General features: G+C 54.6%; 8 protein-coding genes across 8 annotated transcripts; 3 read left to right on the top strand and 5 right to left on the bottom strand.

The window, feature by feature from the left end:
• Positions 1–258: 258 nt before the first annotated feature.
• On the bottom strand, positions 259–1,227 carry PG985_000338 (uncharacterized protein; the record flags this gene model as incomplete). The annotated part of the gene is made up of 1 exon (XM_066820107.1): positions 259–1,227. One exon carries the CDS (start codon positions 1,225–1,227, stop codon positions 259–261), a length of 969 nt encoding a protein of 322 aa, XP_066690986.1.
• Positions 1,228–1,904: 677 nt separating this feature from the next.
• Positions 1,905–2,837, top strand: PG985_000339 (uncharacterized protein; the record flags this gene model as incomplete). Its single annotated transcript, XM_066820108.1, has 2 exons — positions 1,905–1,918; positions 2,009–2,837. 2 exons carry the CDS (start codon positions 1,905–1,907, stop codon positions 2,835–2,837), a joined length of 843 nt encoding a protein of 280 aa, XP_066690987.1.
• Positions 2,838–3,333: 496 nt separating this feature from the next.
• On the bottom strand, positions 3,334–4,726 carry PG985_000340 (riboflavin transporter MCH5; the record flags this gene model as incomplete). The annotated part of the gene is made up of 2 exons (XM_066820109.1): positions 3,334–4,250; positions 4,321–4,726. The coding sequence occupies 2 exons, from the start codon at positions 4,724–4,726 to the stop codon at positions 3,334–3,336; spliced, it is 1,323 nt and encodes a 440-aa protein (XP_066690988.1).
• Positions 4,727–5,514: 788 nt separating this feature from the next.
• Positions 5,515–6,349, bottom strand: PG985_000341 (uncharacterized protein; the record flags this gene model as incomplete). The annotated part of the gene is made up of 2 exons (XM_066820110.1): positions 5,515–5,988; positions 6,071–6,349. The coding sequence occupies 2 exons, from the start codon at positions 6,347–6,349 to the stop codon at positions 5,515–5,517; spliced, it is 753 nt and encodes a 250-aa protein (XP_066690989.1).
• Positions 6,350–7,132: 783 nt separating this feature from the next.
• PG985_000342 (uncharacterized protein) lies at positions 7,133–8,285 on the bottom strand (the record flags this gene model as incomplete). The annotated part of the gene is made up of 2 exons (XM_066820111.1): positions 7,133–7,775; positions 7,834–8,285. The coding sequence occupies 2 exons, from the start codon at positions 8,283–8,285 to the stop codon at positions 7,133–7,135; spliced, it is 1,095 nt and encodes a 364-aa protein (XP_066690990.1).
• Positions 8,286–9,788: 1,503 nt separating this feature from the next.
• Positions 9,789–10,493, top strand: PG985_000343 (uncharacterized protein; the record flags this gene model as incomplete). Its single annotated transcript, XM_066820112.1, has 2 exons — positions 9,789–9,945; positions 10,021–10,493. 2 exons carry the CDS (start codon positions 9,789–9,791, stop codon positions 10,491–10,493), a joined length of 630 nt encoding a protein of 209 aa, XP_066690991.1.
• Positions 10,494–11,810: 1,317 nt separating this feature from the next.
• Positions 11,811–12,573, top strand: PG985_000344 (uncharacterized protein; the record flags this gene model as incomplete). The annotated part of the gene is made up of 2 exons (XM_066820113.1): positions 11,811–12,365; positions 12,439–12,573. The coding sequence occupies 2 exons, from the start codon at positions 11,811–11,813 to the stop codon at positions 12,571–12,573; spliced, it is 690 nt and encodes a 229-aa protein (XP_066690992.1).
• A 318-nt stretch (positions 12,574–12,891) lies between these two features.
• Positions 12,892–14,407, bottom strand: PG985_000345 (tRNA isopentenyltransferase; the record flags this gene model as incomplete). The annotated part of the gene is made up of 2 exons (XM_066820114.1): positions 12,892–14,214; positions 14,285–14,407. 2 exons carry the CDS (start codon positions 14,405–14,407, stop codon positions 12,892–12,894), a joined length of 1,446 nt encoding a protein of 481 aa, XP_066690993.1.
• Positions 14,408–14,989: the final 582 nt, after the last annotated feature.

Genomic DNA, 14,989 nt, shown 5'->3' on the forward strand with positions numbered 1-14,989 from the left:
CAACCGATTTGTTGGAGCATAGCATACACGATTTGTATAGACTTTCTATTTCCCAGGCTTTACCCACTTGTACCTTGGCGTGTATATATCTATGTACTACAATGGATTTCACTTGAAATCTGGTAGGAAAGCTTTTCTGCCTGATATTGGCATGTGTATTACAACGTGCTTGCTATTGAGAGCACCGGGCCCGAAAGACTTGTATTATAGATAGCTGCACTTACCTATGCCTTACTTATACCAACTCGACCAACTTACCTACCGCTTCCTCCGCGGCTCCTGTGCCAATATCCTCAAATCGCTGCACCTCTTCTTGTACTGGATGCTGCGGTCGGACCTCGCGCCCGACGAGGCGGAGGAGGAGTCGGACGCGGAACCGTCGGCACCCTCTACGATACGGACCTGCCTCCGCGCCCCGACCTCCCGGATCTCAAGGTACTCCGCGCAAGACGGCTCCCGGTGTTGGCGCAGCAGCGCCTCCACCTCCGTGGGCTCGGCCATGGGCGTGCTGGGCTCGTAGATGCCCGCGCTCCACACGCCGCCGCGGCGCTTATCCCGCTTCGACATGGTCCTGTTGTTGGCGGGGGTGCTGTTCCTGCGCGCCGCGCTATCAGATGCAGAAGGCTCCAGCTCCATGAGCGCCCTCCAGGCGCGCTTCGCGGCGTTGGGCGGCGGGGACGGCTGGCGGTGGCGGCGGACTGATCGCTTGTCGGCGGCCATCATGAACGAAGATGGTGACGGGGCTGGCGATGACGCGGGGCGCGGGATCAGGGAGGGTCTGCGGGAAGAAGAGGAGGAGGTTAGGGCCGCGTGCGCGTCGGGCGGGGGGAAGTCGTCCGGGTACCGCGCGATGGCTTCGTTGTAGGCCCTGCGGGCCTCGGGGAGTTTGTTCTGGGTGCGGAGGATGTCGCCTCGGAGGACGCTGGCCTCGGCGAGGCTTTGGTTCAGGGAGCGGCGGCGGGGGCCCCGGGTGGTGGAAGGGGAGAAGGGGCCGGAGACGTATTCGTCGTCTTCGTCTTCGCCGTCTTCGTCGGTGTCGTCCTCGAGACAGTCTTTGGCCATTATTTCGGCCCCTGCGAGGATGCGGAGGGCCTCGTCGTAGTCCCGGGCGGTGGGGTGGGGCGTCGTGGCGAGCTTGTCGTGGGCTTCGGCGACGAGGGCGTCGACGTCGACGACCAGGCTGGACTTCTCCTCGAGGGTTAGGCCGAAGGAGGGGAAGTTGGCCATGTTGAGTACTAGTTGTGATGGGTAAAAAGAGAAAGGGAGGCAAAACGTATGGAATAGACAGGGGTTTAAAACGAATGAAGGAAGGTCTTGACTCTTCGAGGAATGAATGTCTTCGGGCGAGCTCGAAAAAGGGGCTACTGGAGAGTCAAGACTTCGGATGGGTGAGAAGAAACGCGGTCAACGCTATGGACTGAATAACAAACTTGTAGATGATGATACCTCCGAGCCCGTGGTTGTAGCAAACTCTCTCCTATATAGCCATTTAGAACCCATTGCCATTGTACCCATAGACCTGAATAGCCTTTGTGGCTTTTTTGTCATCATCCCTTGTATATCAAGACACTATTGTGTCTTGGGGTCACAAAGACACGCCTTCGAGTAACAAAGCATGTCGCTTGCTGGTATCTTCTAGGAAACGACCATCGGCGGAGATTATCATATTACGAGTCTTTGATGTTCCTTGCGCAGTAGTGTGGATGTATGGGTTTCTATAGTCGAAATTTGATACTGAACATTAGCCCACACAGCAGTGAAAAAGGAGTAGCAGGACACATTTTGATATACCGGTTCACAATCTGCAATTGGTTTAATTGAACTCAATCATGGATAGACGTCCATGTCTGAGCAGCCGTCGCAGTGGGTGGGACGGTTTTGCACGCATTATAGTTTTTCTTGCCATGGTTGCAAGCCTGTAATACTAGAAAAGCCAAAAATTGCTCTCTATATTTGCTTCTTTTTCACCTCTTCCCATCTCCGAAGCTTCTAAATTTGGTCTGTCTAGTTATTTCATTCGACTTCGGTTCAAAACCAACGCAGCAGCTCAGCTGTGGCAATGTCTTCGAAAGCACAACTACGATATTACCGAACCTTTAGAACCCCATCCTCCCAACCACTGCAGAGGAACGTGTCTGGAAGGGACGCCGCTCCCGAGATGTCCCAATTCCACCCGTTTCCGCGCCTCCCCCCCCGAGCTCCGCCATCAGATATGGCGCATGAGCATGGTGCCCAGGGAGCTCGTCCTCTACGCCTTCAACAAGAGGCCGGCGCCGCCCGCCATCCTCCACGCCTGCAGCGAGTCCCGGAACCACCTGCAGCAGCGCTCCAAGTCCTCCTCCCACTACGTCAAGGTCTTCCAGGTCTACGAGAACCGCGCCATATACCTGTGGGTCAACTTCGACCTCGACACCATCTACGCGGACCCGTTCGCGCTGGAAGACCTCCCCGAAGCCGAACTGGCGCGGATCCAGCGGCTGACCACGGAAGGCGTGAGCCCCAGCTACTTCGCCTACAACCACGCCCTGACGCTCCGGTGGGCGATGCCGGCGCTGCGGGACGTCACCATCCTGTCCATGGACCGCGACCGGGCCCGCCGCGACGCGCAGAAGCCATGGTGGAAGCCCTGGGCCCCGCTGTTCGAGATGCTGTTCTACCCTCCAGAAGAGTGGGACGTAGATCCGAATCCGGCGTCCTTCTATCTGCGCATCCTCCGGCCGGACGACGAGCCACCAGCAATCGGGACGCCCGACAAACTGAACCTGGACAACTACCACAATCAGTGGCGCATACTGAGCGACGTGAGGACTGTTGCTCCAGGCCTGTGGGTTTTCTGAGTCCAGTGAGGGGTCTGCAGGAGCTAGACGGTTGGACGATCGAAGTATCGAAGATGGCGGTCAGTTATCTCTGCTGTCTTGACACAATGCTGAGCTAGGCCATCAGAGGCGGAAGACGAGGAACAGATCTCTCCCGCATTGAATGGACGCGAAACCAAAGTACTGTAGGACGGCATTCCAGTTCCATTTATGCTCTCCTGTCTCACGACAGGAGTGGGAACAGACAAATGTACTTTCGCGGCTGAACAAGTACCAGACCAGAAAATCGACCAAGGGTTCAGGGTCAATCATGTGAAAACAATTGGGGTGTTGAGTTCAGAGCTGGATAACCATGCTCTGCGGTTGACATCTTAGGTGGCTAATCTTATTTTATTTCGTATTCCAATTACACTCGACTTGACTTACAATACGAGCCGCTACCAGATATGCTAAGTAACATGATTGGTGTACGCTTGGTGAGACAGGATCAAACCCCAACCACAATGCGTGTAACATCCTAGAATATCTCCCTCAGCCCCCATCCGACAGCTAGGACTCTAGCACCAAAGAAGCAGCTCATAGCGATAGCGTACGATAGGGCCGAGAAGATGATGACGGCCATCCATCCCGTCTCGGTCGAGCCGATGTCGCGCAGGGCACCGCCAATGGGCAGACTGGTGAGGGTGCCGAAGCTGGCGACCATGAGCGCGGTCGAGAAGAAGCGGCCGTAGCTGCGCGAGTCGCACAGCTGCCCGAGGCAGACGGGGTAGAGGCCGAGGTTGCTGCCGCTCGCGAACCCGAAGGTAAGCACGAAGACGATGAGCAGCGGCCACGAGTCGCGCGCGGGCAGCCAGAAGGCCAGGATGGTGACGACGCACAGGGCGATGGTCATGACGATGACGTTGAAGCGGCCCACGCGGTCGGCGAAGAAGCCCGGGATGAAGCGGCCGAAGAAGGAGCCCACGTTGAGCAGGGCGAGCAGCGTGTAGGACGAGTTGGCCTCGTGGCCGTAGTCGGCGGCGTACGAGACGATGAAGGTCAGGGGGACAAAGATGCCCCATTCCATGAACCAGATGCCCGCGCAGCTGAGGGTGAACTTGGGGTCCCGGAAGACGGCAATGTCGGGTATTACTGAGACGAGCTTGTCGCTCGGAGGCAGGCGCGTATGGATCAGCGTGTTGGCGGGTATCGCGAGCCCCAGCAGGATAAATCCTATTATCCGCGTCGTCCAGGCGAAGCCCACCTTAGGGAGCAGGGCCTGCATGAGCAAGGGGAAAGCGATACCGCCGACCGATCCGGCCGTGGCGGCTATGCCCGTAGCAAAGCCGCGACGAGCCTTGAAGAAGTGCGCAATGGCTCCGTAGGCAGGTACGTTCAGTAATGCGCCGCCAATGCCGGCCAGAACCGAGTACGTGAGCATGATCTGGTAGTAAGCTGCGAGAGTTAGCGACACTTGTTCCTCCATTGGGGCAGGGGGGCATTGGCGTTTGTAGCCTGTACTCACTTGTACACAGGCCGAGCAGCATTTGGCTGGCAACGACAAGGAGGCTTCCAGACAGCACGAGCGCTCTAGGTCCATGACGGTCAAAGATGGGTCCAGCCTGCATGCCGGCGAAGAAGACGATGAAGAGATAGACGCTGAAGATCCATCCTACGGTCGAAGGGTCATACTCCTTCAGCTGGTGCTGGGAAAAGTACGACTCGAAAACGGCGGCGCTGTTGATGATACCAAAGACGGACAACATGGCACAGAAGGACCCAAAGACGACAGACCAGGCTTCCAGCCCGCCCTCGGGAAAGGTGTCCTGGTCATCATGGCAGATGGTCTCGCTGGAAGAGTCGGAGCTCACGAACAGAGGGTTCTGGGGATTGGAAGCGTCGCGCTGCGGCAGCCTCTTCTCCGAGTGCATGTCTGGTAGGTTCGGCTGAGCAGTCGAACCAACAGTTTGATTTACGAAGCAGCTGTCATCTGCATTTTGGTGGTTTGGTACCATGGAAGTCTTTGCTGTTTGACCTTCACACGAAAAAAGAGAAAAGGGATGAGGAGCGAAGGAGCGATCAATCGAGTGAACGAGCGAGCGAACGATTGACGAACGAACGAAACGTCCTCTTCTTGCAAGAGAAACAGCCGATTCTCGACAGACGTGGCGGGGGGCAGCGAATTGAATCGATCAACCAATCCGTGATGTATCAACCACTGCCGTATTTAAGCATTGACTGATGGCAATATCCCAAACCTCAAGCAGGCGCAGCAGAGCAAAGCAAGCGAGCGACTGAGAATCCGCAGTAGGCGAGCGCTACAAAGTTTCACACGTCACTGACGTAGAGTTGTGTAACGGCAACTGCTGCAGTTCGAAATGAGCGAAGGAGAAGGAAGTCGAGCAGATTTTGTGCCTGCCGCCAAAGTTGCCAAAGTGGGTCGTAGCATTCGACCGCCACTATCCGTACACACCATATGTATCTATCGACATGAACTGGAACCAACACCCAACACCACCACCATCACAGCACTACACGCAGCTTGACCGCACCTTCTAGATTCCCCAGAAAGTCCGAGTCCCCATCCACCCCACGATCGGTGTGCTTAAAAACGTCTATCGAGGCGCAAAAGTCTACCTCGGGGACGGAGCCGGCCGCCCATGTGTTGCCATTACCTAATGGGCCCCATCCAACGTCTCCACCGACTCTCACCTACTTACTAAATATCTGTGGGTATGTAGAATTCCCAGCGGCGATTGCTGCTGCGAATGTCCTCGAAATCGAGTGGTGACCCGGCATCCCCGTTTGCCATCCAGCTCGTATCCTTGGCGACCGCGTCCACCCACTCGAATTGGCGGCCAGACTCGACAAGGGAATCAGCTACGGGATCCGAGATGTCTCGGGCAAATACTTCTCGCCTCGCCTCACCAATATCGCCGCTCGTGAACGTCTCCACAATGCCTCTCTCGGTCCCGCGGCTGGAACCAATCCGCCACACGTTGCGGCCGTTGGAGATCCGCCTGACCCGATAGTGCTCTTCCCACACAAACCTGCGAGGGCGAGAGACGCCGTCTCGCCTCGGCCAACTATGCCTCAGAAAGCCTGGTAAGACAAGACGGGGGACACTGACGCCTGGGATGACCGTGAGGGACTCCAGATTGGCGCGATTGGCTAGCGCCATGGCTATCTCGTCCTGTAAATCATTGGTCAGTAACAGCTCCAAGACGATACTTTCTGTATATATTGAGAGGACACCAGTGCCTGGGACTACTTACCCACACCCACTTGCATCCCGTCGGCGCGATCATCAGTACCCGCAACCGTGGTAGGCCGGAGACTGTGGCGCGAATGGTTCCGGCCGACTGGAACATGCTTCTAAAGCCAGGCTGGGCTCCGGCGTGGGATATATCCAACGTCTCCAACTCCTTGTGTTTGAGGATAGCCTTCAGTTGTATCCCTGGTAGCGCGGGGCTGGGGTTGGTACCCTCCCTGCATTGGCCGCTATTTTGTATTATCAGGGTCGTGAGGGTGTTGAAAGAGGCGATGAAGCGCATCTCGGCCTCCCACTCATCTGCTGGCCACTCATGTAGGGCTGATTATAAAGAGCTAGCATCATGCATGTGATGCATCAATTTCGGACAGTTTGGCAGTAGATGGGACAAGTAACCCAGTCCCTTGACTCCCATTTTAATTAAGACTCACGATTCTTATACTAACTTGTATCGTTATAACAAGAAGGTATTATTTATATTAAAAATAAAGATAGATTATAAGAAAGATAAGGAAGAAGGAGATAAGAAACTGGTTAAAGATTATATATATATATATAATAAAACAGCTAAGCTATGACCTATATATATAACTCTTCTTTTACTGACTCAATCTGCGTTCGGGGATGGACAGAGCTATAAGCGGCCACACCCTCAAAGCTCGCCCAGGTTATTGAGCAAACTTCAAATGAGTTGTGTAGACTATAATATCGGCACCTCCAGCCTCTACATCATACCGGCGTATATGGTCCCCGGTCTCTGCGGGAGCCCAGGTCAGGCTACACGCTGTCTGGTGCAGATCGGCGATACACGATAGGGGTGGTTATTGACGAACACGTGACTTGAAGGTCCTTCAGTTCGTTGTGGTGCAATGGATCGCATTACACGCTCTAAACAAGAGCCTTACATCCCGAGATCAACTACCCGCATATGAGTTCTATCTTTAACGTTGTTTGACGTGATTGAATACTTTTATAGCATCAAAACATTACTTGAGGCTTCAAAGCTTTATTAGATGGACTAACGCGACTGACCCTGACATACTTGCTCACATGTTCAGTTATGCCGTCACACTTCGTCTCCAGTCACAACTTCAGGGGTGTCCTTGATTATCAAGTCGCCCCATGCCTCATTTCCAAGCCAAGACCGAAGATACGGACTAGGCTCCGGTGCCAGTTGATCCAACACAAACCCGTCCAACGTCTGGCGGAAAGCATAGCGAAGCACCACCCCGAGCTTGCAGCCCAGCTCAGACGTCTTCCGGACCCTCTCGCGCTCGCCCGCCTCCTCGATCCCGACGCACCCCCAGAATTCCTCCCAGAACGCCGCCTCGGTCCGCGGGCGGAACGCGCGGTCGGTCCAGCCGTCGCGGTCCATGGCGCCGCTCAGGAGCCGGAGCGCGGCGAGCTCGAGGCCGAACGGCGCGACCTTGGCCAGCGACCAGTCGACGAGGCCGGTGATGGACAGGGTCGCCGGGTCCACCAGGATGTTGGTCTGCGAGAGGTCGCCGTGGGTGACGACCTGCGGCCAGGCTGCGCTGTACAAGCAGGCTAGGCCTTGGGGGCCACGGAGCTCCGCGAGGGTGTTTTGGAGGAACTCGAAGCCTGGGGCGTCTTCCAGGAGGGAGAGTTTCTGTGTGATGGACTTGCGCTTCGTTTCGAGTTGTTCTGGGTCAAGCACTTGGGGGTGGTTCCAACATCGCGCAAAGTACCTGATACGAGGTCAGTCAAATTTGATCCTAGCTACTGTACCAGAAGAGTATTGCTGACTTGGCCAGATCTTTGACGAAATTCGTTTGCTTTTCAACATCTTGGCTGTGGTTCTGGGTGCCAAAGTAGACAGCTTCAAGGTAGGGTTTGCCCTCTAAACAAGGCATACTATACACCCTCAAATGCCGTTCGAGGTATGTGGGCTTGCTCGGAACTGTCCCATGGTAGGTTGCCACAGGTACATGTTCTCCGTGTATCTTCTGGGCCACTTTCTCGATCGGACCATTGAGCTTGCTCTGGGGGATGCGGAAGGATACAATCGTCTTGGAGTCCGCCTTGGCCGCTACGACGGTATAGCTTAGAGACCCCTGCATCCCCACGGGCTGAATGGTGGATCCCTCGATCAGGGAGGCCGCATACTCGTCTAATTCGTTCCGAGAAGGTTTGGGTCTTATAGCAAAGAAGTCAGTGATGGCGGTGCGCATCCACGCTTCAACTCCTGTTATAATCATCTCGGGAGGTGAACAAAATCTGCAATTCACTGAGTTCGCAGGACTTGAGTTTAGTTATTGATGTTGTTGCACAGAAATCCAGGGATGCCGTCACACGCGATATCGGGGAGGTGGCATGCGAGTACGGCATGTCATGTCTTTGTCTACACCACAAAGGAGCTTTCTTGAAGAGCCCAGACTTTGGGGCTAATCAAATCTACCAAGGGAAACCACTCGAATCTCGAAATGGCTGTCTTGGATGCATTCCACTCATTGATAGAATGTCTCAGGTACGGAAGATCAAAGGGCGCGACGATGAGATGAGAACTGCGGCATCCAGGGGCTGTCATTACCTATTTGACATGATGTATTAAGCTGCCACGTGCAATAATCTTTGTTTTCCATTAACGACCTTACCCGTTGACTTTGATGTTATGAGAGAATGCCAATTACTTAATACCGATGGGAAGAAACTGGGAAAGCAATGAAAGGACCGAAGAAAGTCGGGAACCCACTTAGACTTGTGGGAACCATACTTGAACAGCCTAGCTGCATGTAAAGACCCAACTGATTGTGCCTGGTGCCTGGCGAATTGAAGCCAGCAGGATCTCCAAGTCGAGTCGCGCAGCACCGAATGTTGTGACATAGGTAGAACCGTGCGGGCGGACAATTGTTAACGGCGGGTCGATCTGGACGGTTTTAGATTCGAGCCCTGCAGTAAGCACGGGACTTGATCAGATGCGAGAGCCAATCGGGTGTTAGAAGCTGGCCGGAGGTTGCCCAATGCGGCTATTCTGCTTAGTGCCATCTTTCGGCCGTTTCTGAGTGACATGACATAACCCTGCTCTCCTGCTGAAAGGCTCGTTGCCGTCATTGCCATCATTGCCAGCTGTGAGCTCGAGAAAACCACAGAAATTTGGGCGACAGGAGGAGAAAAACCGAACGAGTTCAGACGGAAACCGGTATTGGGGTGGTAGCCACCATGTCCATGACGGAATCTGGTTGGCCTGGGCCGGATCGGGCGGGCTGGAAAAGGGCCACGATGTGACCCTACAGCCATGCCCGGCATCCCGGTCGCAGAGAGATGGACCCACCGCACCTGGGCAAATTAAACTGCCCTCAATGCACAATGCGATGAGGCTGGACTGCAACTGTTGGCTTGACCGATCCCTAGGTTCTGCACTAGATGCATCTGTCGGCAACCGTGCAAGGATGCTTGATGTCATTCTCTCCAGATCTCAACGTCTCTCGCCCGGAAACCCATACAAGTCCAGACCCCTTTAACCTACATACTGGGTGTTGGCTGAGCCACCGCACTACCTATATGACCTTGGTATTATACACTACGTCAGCCGAGATCGACAGTAGTAGCTGAAGTGATAAATATCGCCCTTCCCCAAGCTGAATGTAGATCTTCCTTTTCTGGACAGCCAACATTGCCTTTTTCAATCATCCCAGTGTTAGCACCAGCCCATCTAAGCACCTTCGAGGAAACCACCAGCACCAAACCACCCAACCGCCAACATGAAGTCCATCTTTGTCGCCGGCCTCCTCATGGCCACCAGCGTCTTCTCTGCTGCCGTACCCGTGGCGGCTGTCCCCCAGAAGCGCCAGCTCGAGACGCAGGGTGCCATCCTCGACAACCTCTACCAGCAGATCGTCGTTCAGACGACGCAGATCAGTAAGGACCCACCATGAACATATTACATAATGCTCCCCCATAGGACCGAAAAAGCTAACAACGATGCCCTCCCAGATGCCACCCGTGACGCCGCCCCCGAGAACCCCTCGGCCCTCGAGATCCCCGGCATCGCCGACGAGATCAACAAGAACTTCGCCGCCATGACCGAGGCCCTGAAGCAGGCCGCCACCAAGTCGGAGTCGGCGCGCAAGTCGACCCGGGCCGTCATCATCGCCCGCCAAGACGGCAACGGCACCGACACTGGCGACGACGACGACGACGCTGACAAGTGCGACGCCGCGTGCATCACCGAGAAGGTGCTCGACATCGTCCAGGAGGTCGCGTCCACCATCCGCGCCGTCATCGAGAAGTTCGGCCTCGCGCCCTTCCTGCTCCGCATCAACCCGCTGCTGCTCGCCCTGAGCGCCCTCGTCATCGGGCTCGACGTCCTGGTCTCGGGGCTGCTGCTGACCGTCACGGCCGTCGTCAATGTCATCCTCGGCGGGCTCGGCCTCAGCCTGCTCGCGCTCGGCTTCGCTGCCGCTTAGAGGAATTGATTGGTGGGACTATTTGGTTAGGTACAATGTAGACGAAAATGGGTTTCTTCTCGGGGTGCACATATAAAAGCAAAGGATGGATGATGGTGGTCATCTCGTAAGATCTTCTTGTACATATTTTTGCCGTGTAATCAAAATATCCAAGTTGTACAAACAATGAATGTTACGTCCAAAATCTAAGTGAAGCTCTTCCCATCTGACATGGTTCGTGCGAATCGCGTCAACCAGCTCCACACGTGCGTGTGGTGGTGTAATGTTTGGTGCTTGCTCATGTGCTGTGGCAGGAGATACCACAACGTCCAGCTATTGAGACCTAGCTGTTTAGGACAAAAGGTCCAGAAGGGGAATGATCAACTCATCCCGTACACATATCTTGGAGGGAACAAGAGTTAATTTTGGGTGCCATCGTTGGTGGTCAGATATGGTACCTGTCATGCACTCATCCCGCCACGCCAACCAGCATTGAACTTTTACCAAACCAATCACCTAGTTTTCCTGGCAGCAGGCAGATACGAACAAGAGCTCATATGTTACACCAGCCATAGTATCACAGGCGCTGAATCTCTGCAAACTGTGTGAGCAGCATGATGATAGCAAACCATTAGGCAAATCTCTAAGCATGTAAGGTGTACAGCCGACACGAATATGAATTGCGAGCCACAGCATTGGATATTGTTGACAATATGTAATGTATGTATGTTACACGCAGTATGTTCATATTGAGTGAGACTGGTGATGATGGGCAGGACCTCGGAATAAAGGGGTATTAGGGGGGAGCAAAAAAGAAGGAGAAAAGAAGAAAAAAAAAAAAAAAAAAAAAATACCATGTAAAGAGTTACCATGTGCATTGCTCGGCGCCTAAATGCCACTTCGGACAAACTGATACGTATATCAGAACCTATAGATCATTGTTGAACAATGGACACGGCCCCAGCCCCCTAGGAAATCCTAAAGGGTAACGCTCACGAGGGGAATCGAACCCTTGAACTGTAAGCAGACGAGCTAACTGTGCAGCTAACCACTGTACCATAGTATGTTGATATTGAAGAATTCTTCGTAGATTTAGATATTTAAGTAGGGTGTGTTGGTTCTTCATAGCAAAAGTACTTGTGTACTTGCTATTGTTCAGGCCTACCTACCTACACTGTTCCTTCACGGCTCCCTCACTAATCAACCTCTCTCCCCTCCCATGCTCTTTTTTTCAAGAGACGGAACCAACCATCCTTCGATCTGAACTTTTTTCTTGCCCTGCCCAATCCCTCGTCCAGCAAGGATCCAACCAAGTTCAGCACCAGATCAATCGCCACCATGCCCAAGTACACCGTTGATCTCGTCGACATCCTGCCTCGCGCAGGTATGATCGTCGATCATACCCAGCCCTTCTTGTCGTCGCTTCGCCGCGACACCCTCCTCCTGAAGCGCCTCCGCCTTGCCGGCGTCATCGGCAACGCCTTCTTGAAGCGGAACGAGTACCGCCAACCCCTGGACGAGGCCCTCACGGGCATGATGGACGCCGCCGCCTCGAGCGAGCACCTCCGCGCCTCGAGCAAGGAGAAGACCGACGACGAGAAGGTCGTCCCGTTCCTGACCTTCGTCGAGGAGGTCCAGGCCCGCACCACCTGGGCCTCCTCGATGTCGGCGTCCCTGTTCGTCGACCTGTTCGCTGCGGTGCTGGGTGCCCGCGTCGCCTGGAAGAAGAGCCCCCGCCCCCCCTTCGCCCCGGAGCAGCACGATGCCACCGCCCTCGCCGCCCAGCGGCTTCTCGACCTGGCTCCGGCCATCTGGGACGCGGCTCAAACCGAGCTCGAGTTCTACAAGCTCGCCGGCGGCTTCGACGAGGACGAGGACGAGAAGGAGGGAGAGGTAAGCACAAGAGACACTCGCCCTTTATGCTCTATTTTTTTAGACGGGTTTACTAACCACACACATTATTCAGACGCCCGCTGCCGCCCTGCCCGACCCGACCGAGGAGGAGAACGCCGCCGAGGGCGGCGCCATGGAGAAGGCGGTGGCCCAAGGTTTCGAGGAGATGGAGGTGGACGAGGAGGGAGAGAAGATGGACGTCGACTAAAGACTCCAGACCGAAGAACCTTTTTGCTTGGCCGTCGCACAGGACGACGATGACAACGACGACGAAGAATGAATGATGAATATATGATGAAGCTGCCAAAGGCCAAGAGAAGCCGGCACGAACGAACCAACACACACGACCACGAACACTTGAACACGGGCTCTGATATGTGCATGAATTTGAACTGAGACTATAAAACAACGTGACAAACACTCCTTGATGTTAATATGCTTACCCAAGTTCTAGTTATCCAGAACCATTCGCAGTAGTGGATCACGGTTGTGATACTGCTGGGGAATTGTGGAATCGGCCATATGGTCAAGATGGGTTTGACTCCATATGTGGATCGACCGGCCTATCCTCGCCCGGCTCTGAGGCGACGACGTTCTCATCTTGTACTGGAACCAATGCGGTTCGGCTCTTGTGTTTCAAAACACGTCGATGACTGCGACCTTTTAGGTGCTTATTCCATTGGTCTTCGGTGATCAGCGTCACATTGCAGAGGTCGCAATGTCGGGCCTCGAAGACCGCTTTGGGCTTCATGTTCTCATCGTCGAACGCCGAGAGCACCTCCGCTGCGGTCTCGGAAACGCCAGTAGGCGGAGGCAGGTCTTTCCCATCGAGAAACTGCTTCGCGATCTCGCTTGCTGGAGATAGGACATTCTCTGAGAAGTTGGAGGCGTCGGAGCTGTCCAATAGGTAGAAGTACCTCAAGGCGTCCCCTTCCTTCAAGGCCGGCGCCGTTTTTAGCCGTATCCATCTTAGCTGGGACCGCGCGTACTGGCGTGTGGCCGTCTTCATATCTTCCAGGCCGGTAGCTCTTAGTTTCTCCAGCTCCTTGGGGGAAACGCCATCCCGCTCTCCGTCGAGGAAGGGTTCAAACTGCTTGAACCCAATTGACTGCCAGATACCGCGCGTACGGTCGACGTCATTTCCAAGAGCCGATTGATCTCTCAAGTAGTGGTGAAGTTCTTTGACTTCGTCCATCAACCCAGCCTTCTCCATCTTGTCGATGCGCTTGTCCAAGCGCTCTTTGAGTATGTCGGGTTTGGAGTACACCCAGAACATGAGCGCCTCCCATGGACTAGATGACGGCGCGACTGAGGCCTTGGCCTCTTGTTGTTCCGCGTATATGTCGGAAGCCTTTCTGCCAGTCGTGAGGAAGATCTCCAACGATCTTTGGATCTTGCGCCTGTCATCGGGGTGCCATCGCGAAGCTATGACAGGGTCGACTTCGCGCAACCGCTGCAGCATCAAATCAGTCGGTCCCTCCAGGATCGCGTGCTGCTGGCGCGTATCGGTCTGCGGTACGTGAGCCACGTCCGGGTTATCGGGCTTCTGCGAGTCCACCAGGCTGTTTTCGAAGAGCAAGGCGCTGATGTAGTAATGCGTACCGCCGACAATGATGGGCAGCTTACCCCTGGCGCGAATCTCGCTGATCAGCTTGGCAGCCTCGCGCGCGAAGACACCGACCGTCCATGTCGGCTGGTCGTGCCCAATTGTCGCCAGCAGATGGTGCGGCACCCCTCGTTGCTCCTTGACTGAGATCTGGTTCGTGATGACGGGCAGACCCCTGTACATCTGCATGGCATCTGCATTTATGACTTCTCCATTGAAGCGCACAGCCAGATCAACTGCAAGCTGCGTTCCCTCTTTTAGTTACTACATACTGAGTTATCTATAGTGATCAGTCTTGCTGATGATGACTTACGTCCGATTTGCCGGTGCCTGTAGTCCCCATAATAGCCACCAGGGGCAGTCGGGGTTGGATTGCGACAGACATCGTTGCGACATAGCGGACAGCGAATCTGAACGGCAACTTTCGCAATGTCATGAACTGGCCTGGTTCTATTTGAAGATATCTCGGCCGTGGTTGCGCAGGTCCATCTAAAGACCTATTCGGTGTTGGTGGCACATACCAAGTAAAGGTATCAGTCACATCACACACATAAACTGCATGCTGCCCTTCGCTTTTCGGCAAGCAATTGAATTGCTGTGTGCACTGACCATGCCATGCCTCCCCGTCCGTCCCCTTTTCTAAAAATTAAGGTTGTGATTCCCCGGTCCGGCACGGATTAACGTTCCCTAGCGAATGGCGTTTCCCCCATCCCTTGCTTTCCAGCTAACGGGACGCTGCTTCCCCCAAAATCGGGGGTCCTATTATCAGCCCAAGGTGCCAAGACTTTCCAGCTCCAAGCTCCTGCCAGATTGCCGCAAATTGAAATGCGTCACGTGCACCAAGCTCCACCCGAGTCGAGCTCTTCTGGACACATATTCGCTGTGCCCAGGATTAGTTGGGGCAATTTTTAAAGCCAGATTGACTGACTAGACAGGCTCCGTCAACATCGCGAAAGCTGGTGCGCTTCGATTCCGACCACGTCGACTTTCCCTCCTTCCTTCCTTATAGTTCTCCCCC

This window comes from Apiospora marii (genome assembly GCF_038362585.1).
Source record: "Apiospora marii strain CBS 49790 chromosome Unknown utg000001l_segment0_segment0, whole genome shotgun sequence".
Lineage (NCBI taxonomy): Eukaryota > Fungi > Ascomycota > Sordariomycetes > Amphisphaeriales > Apiosporaceae > Apiospora > Apiospora marii.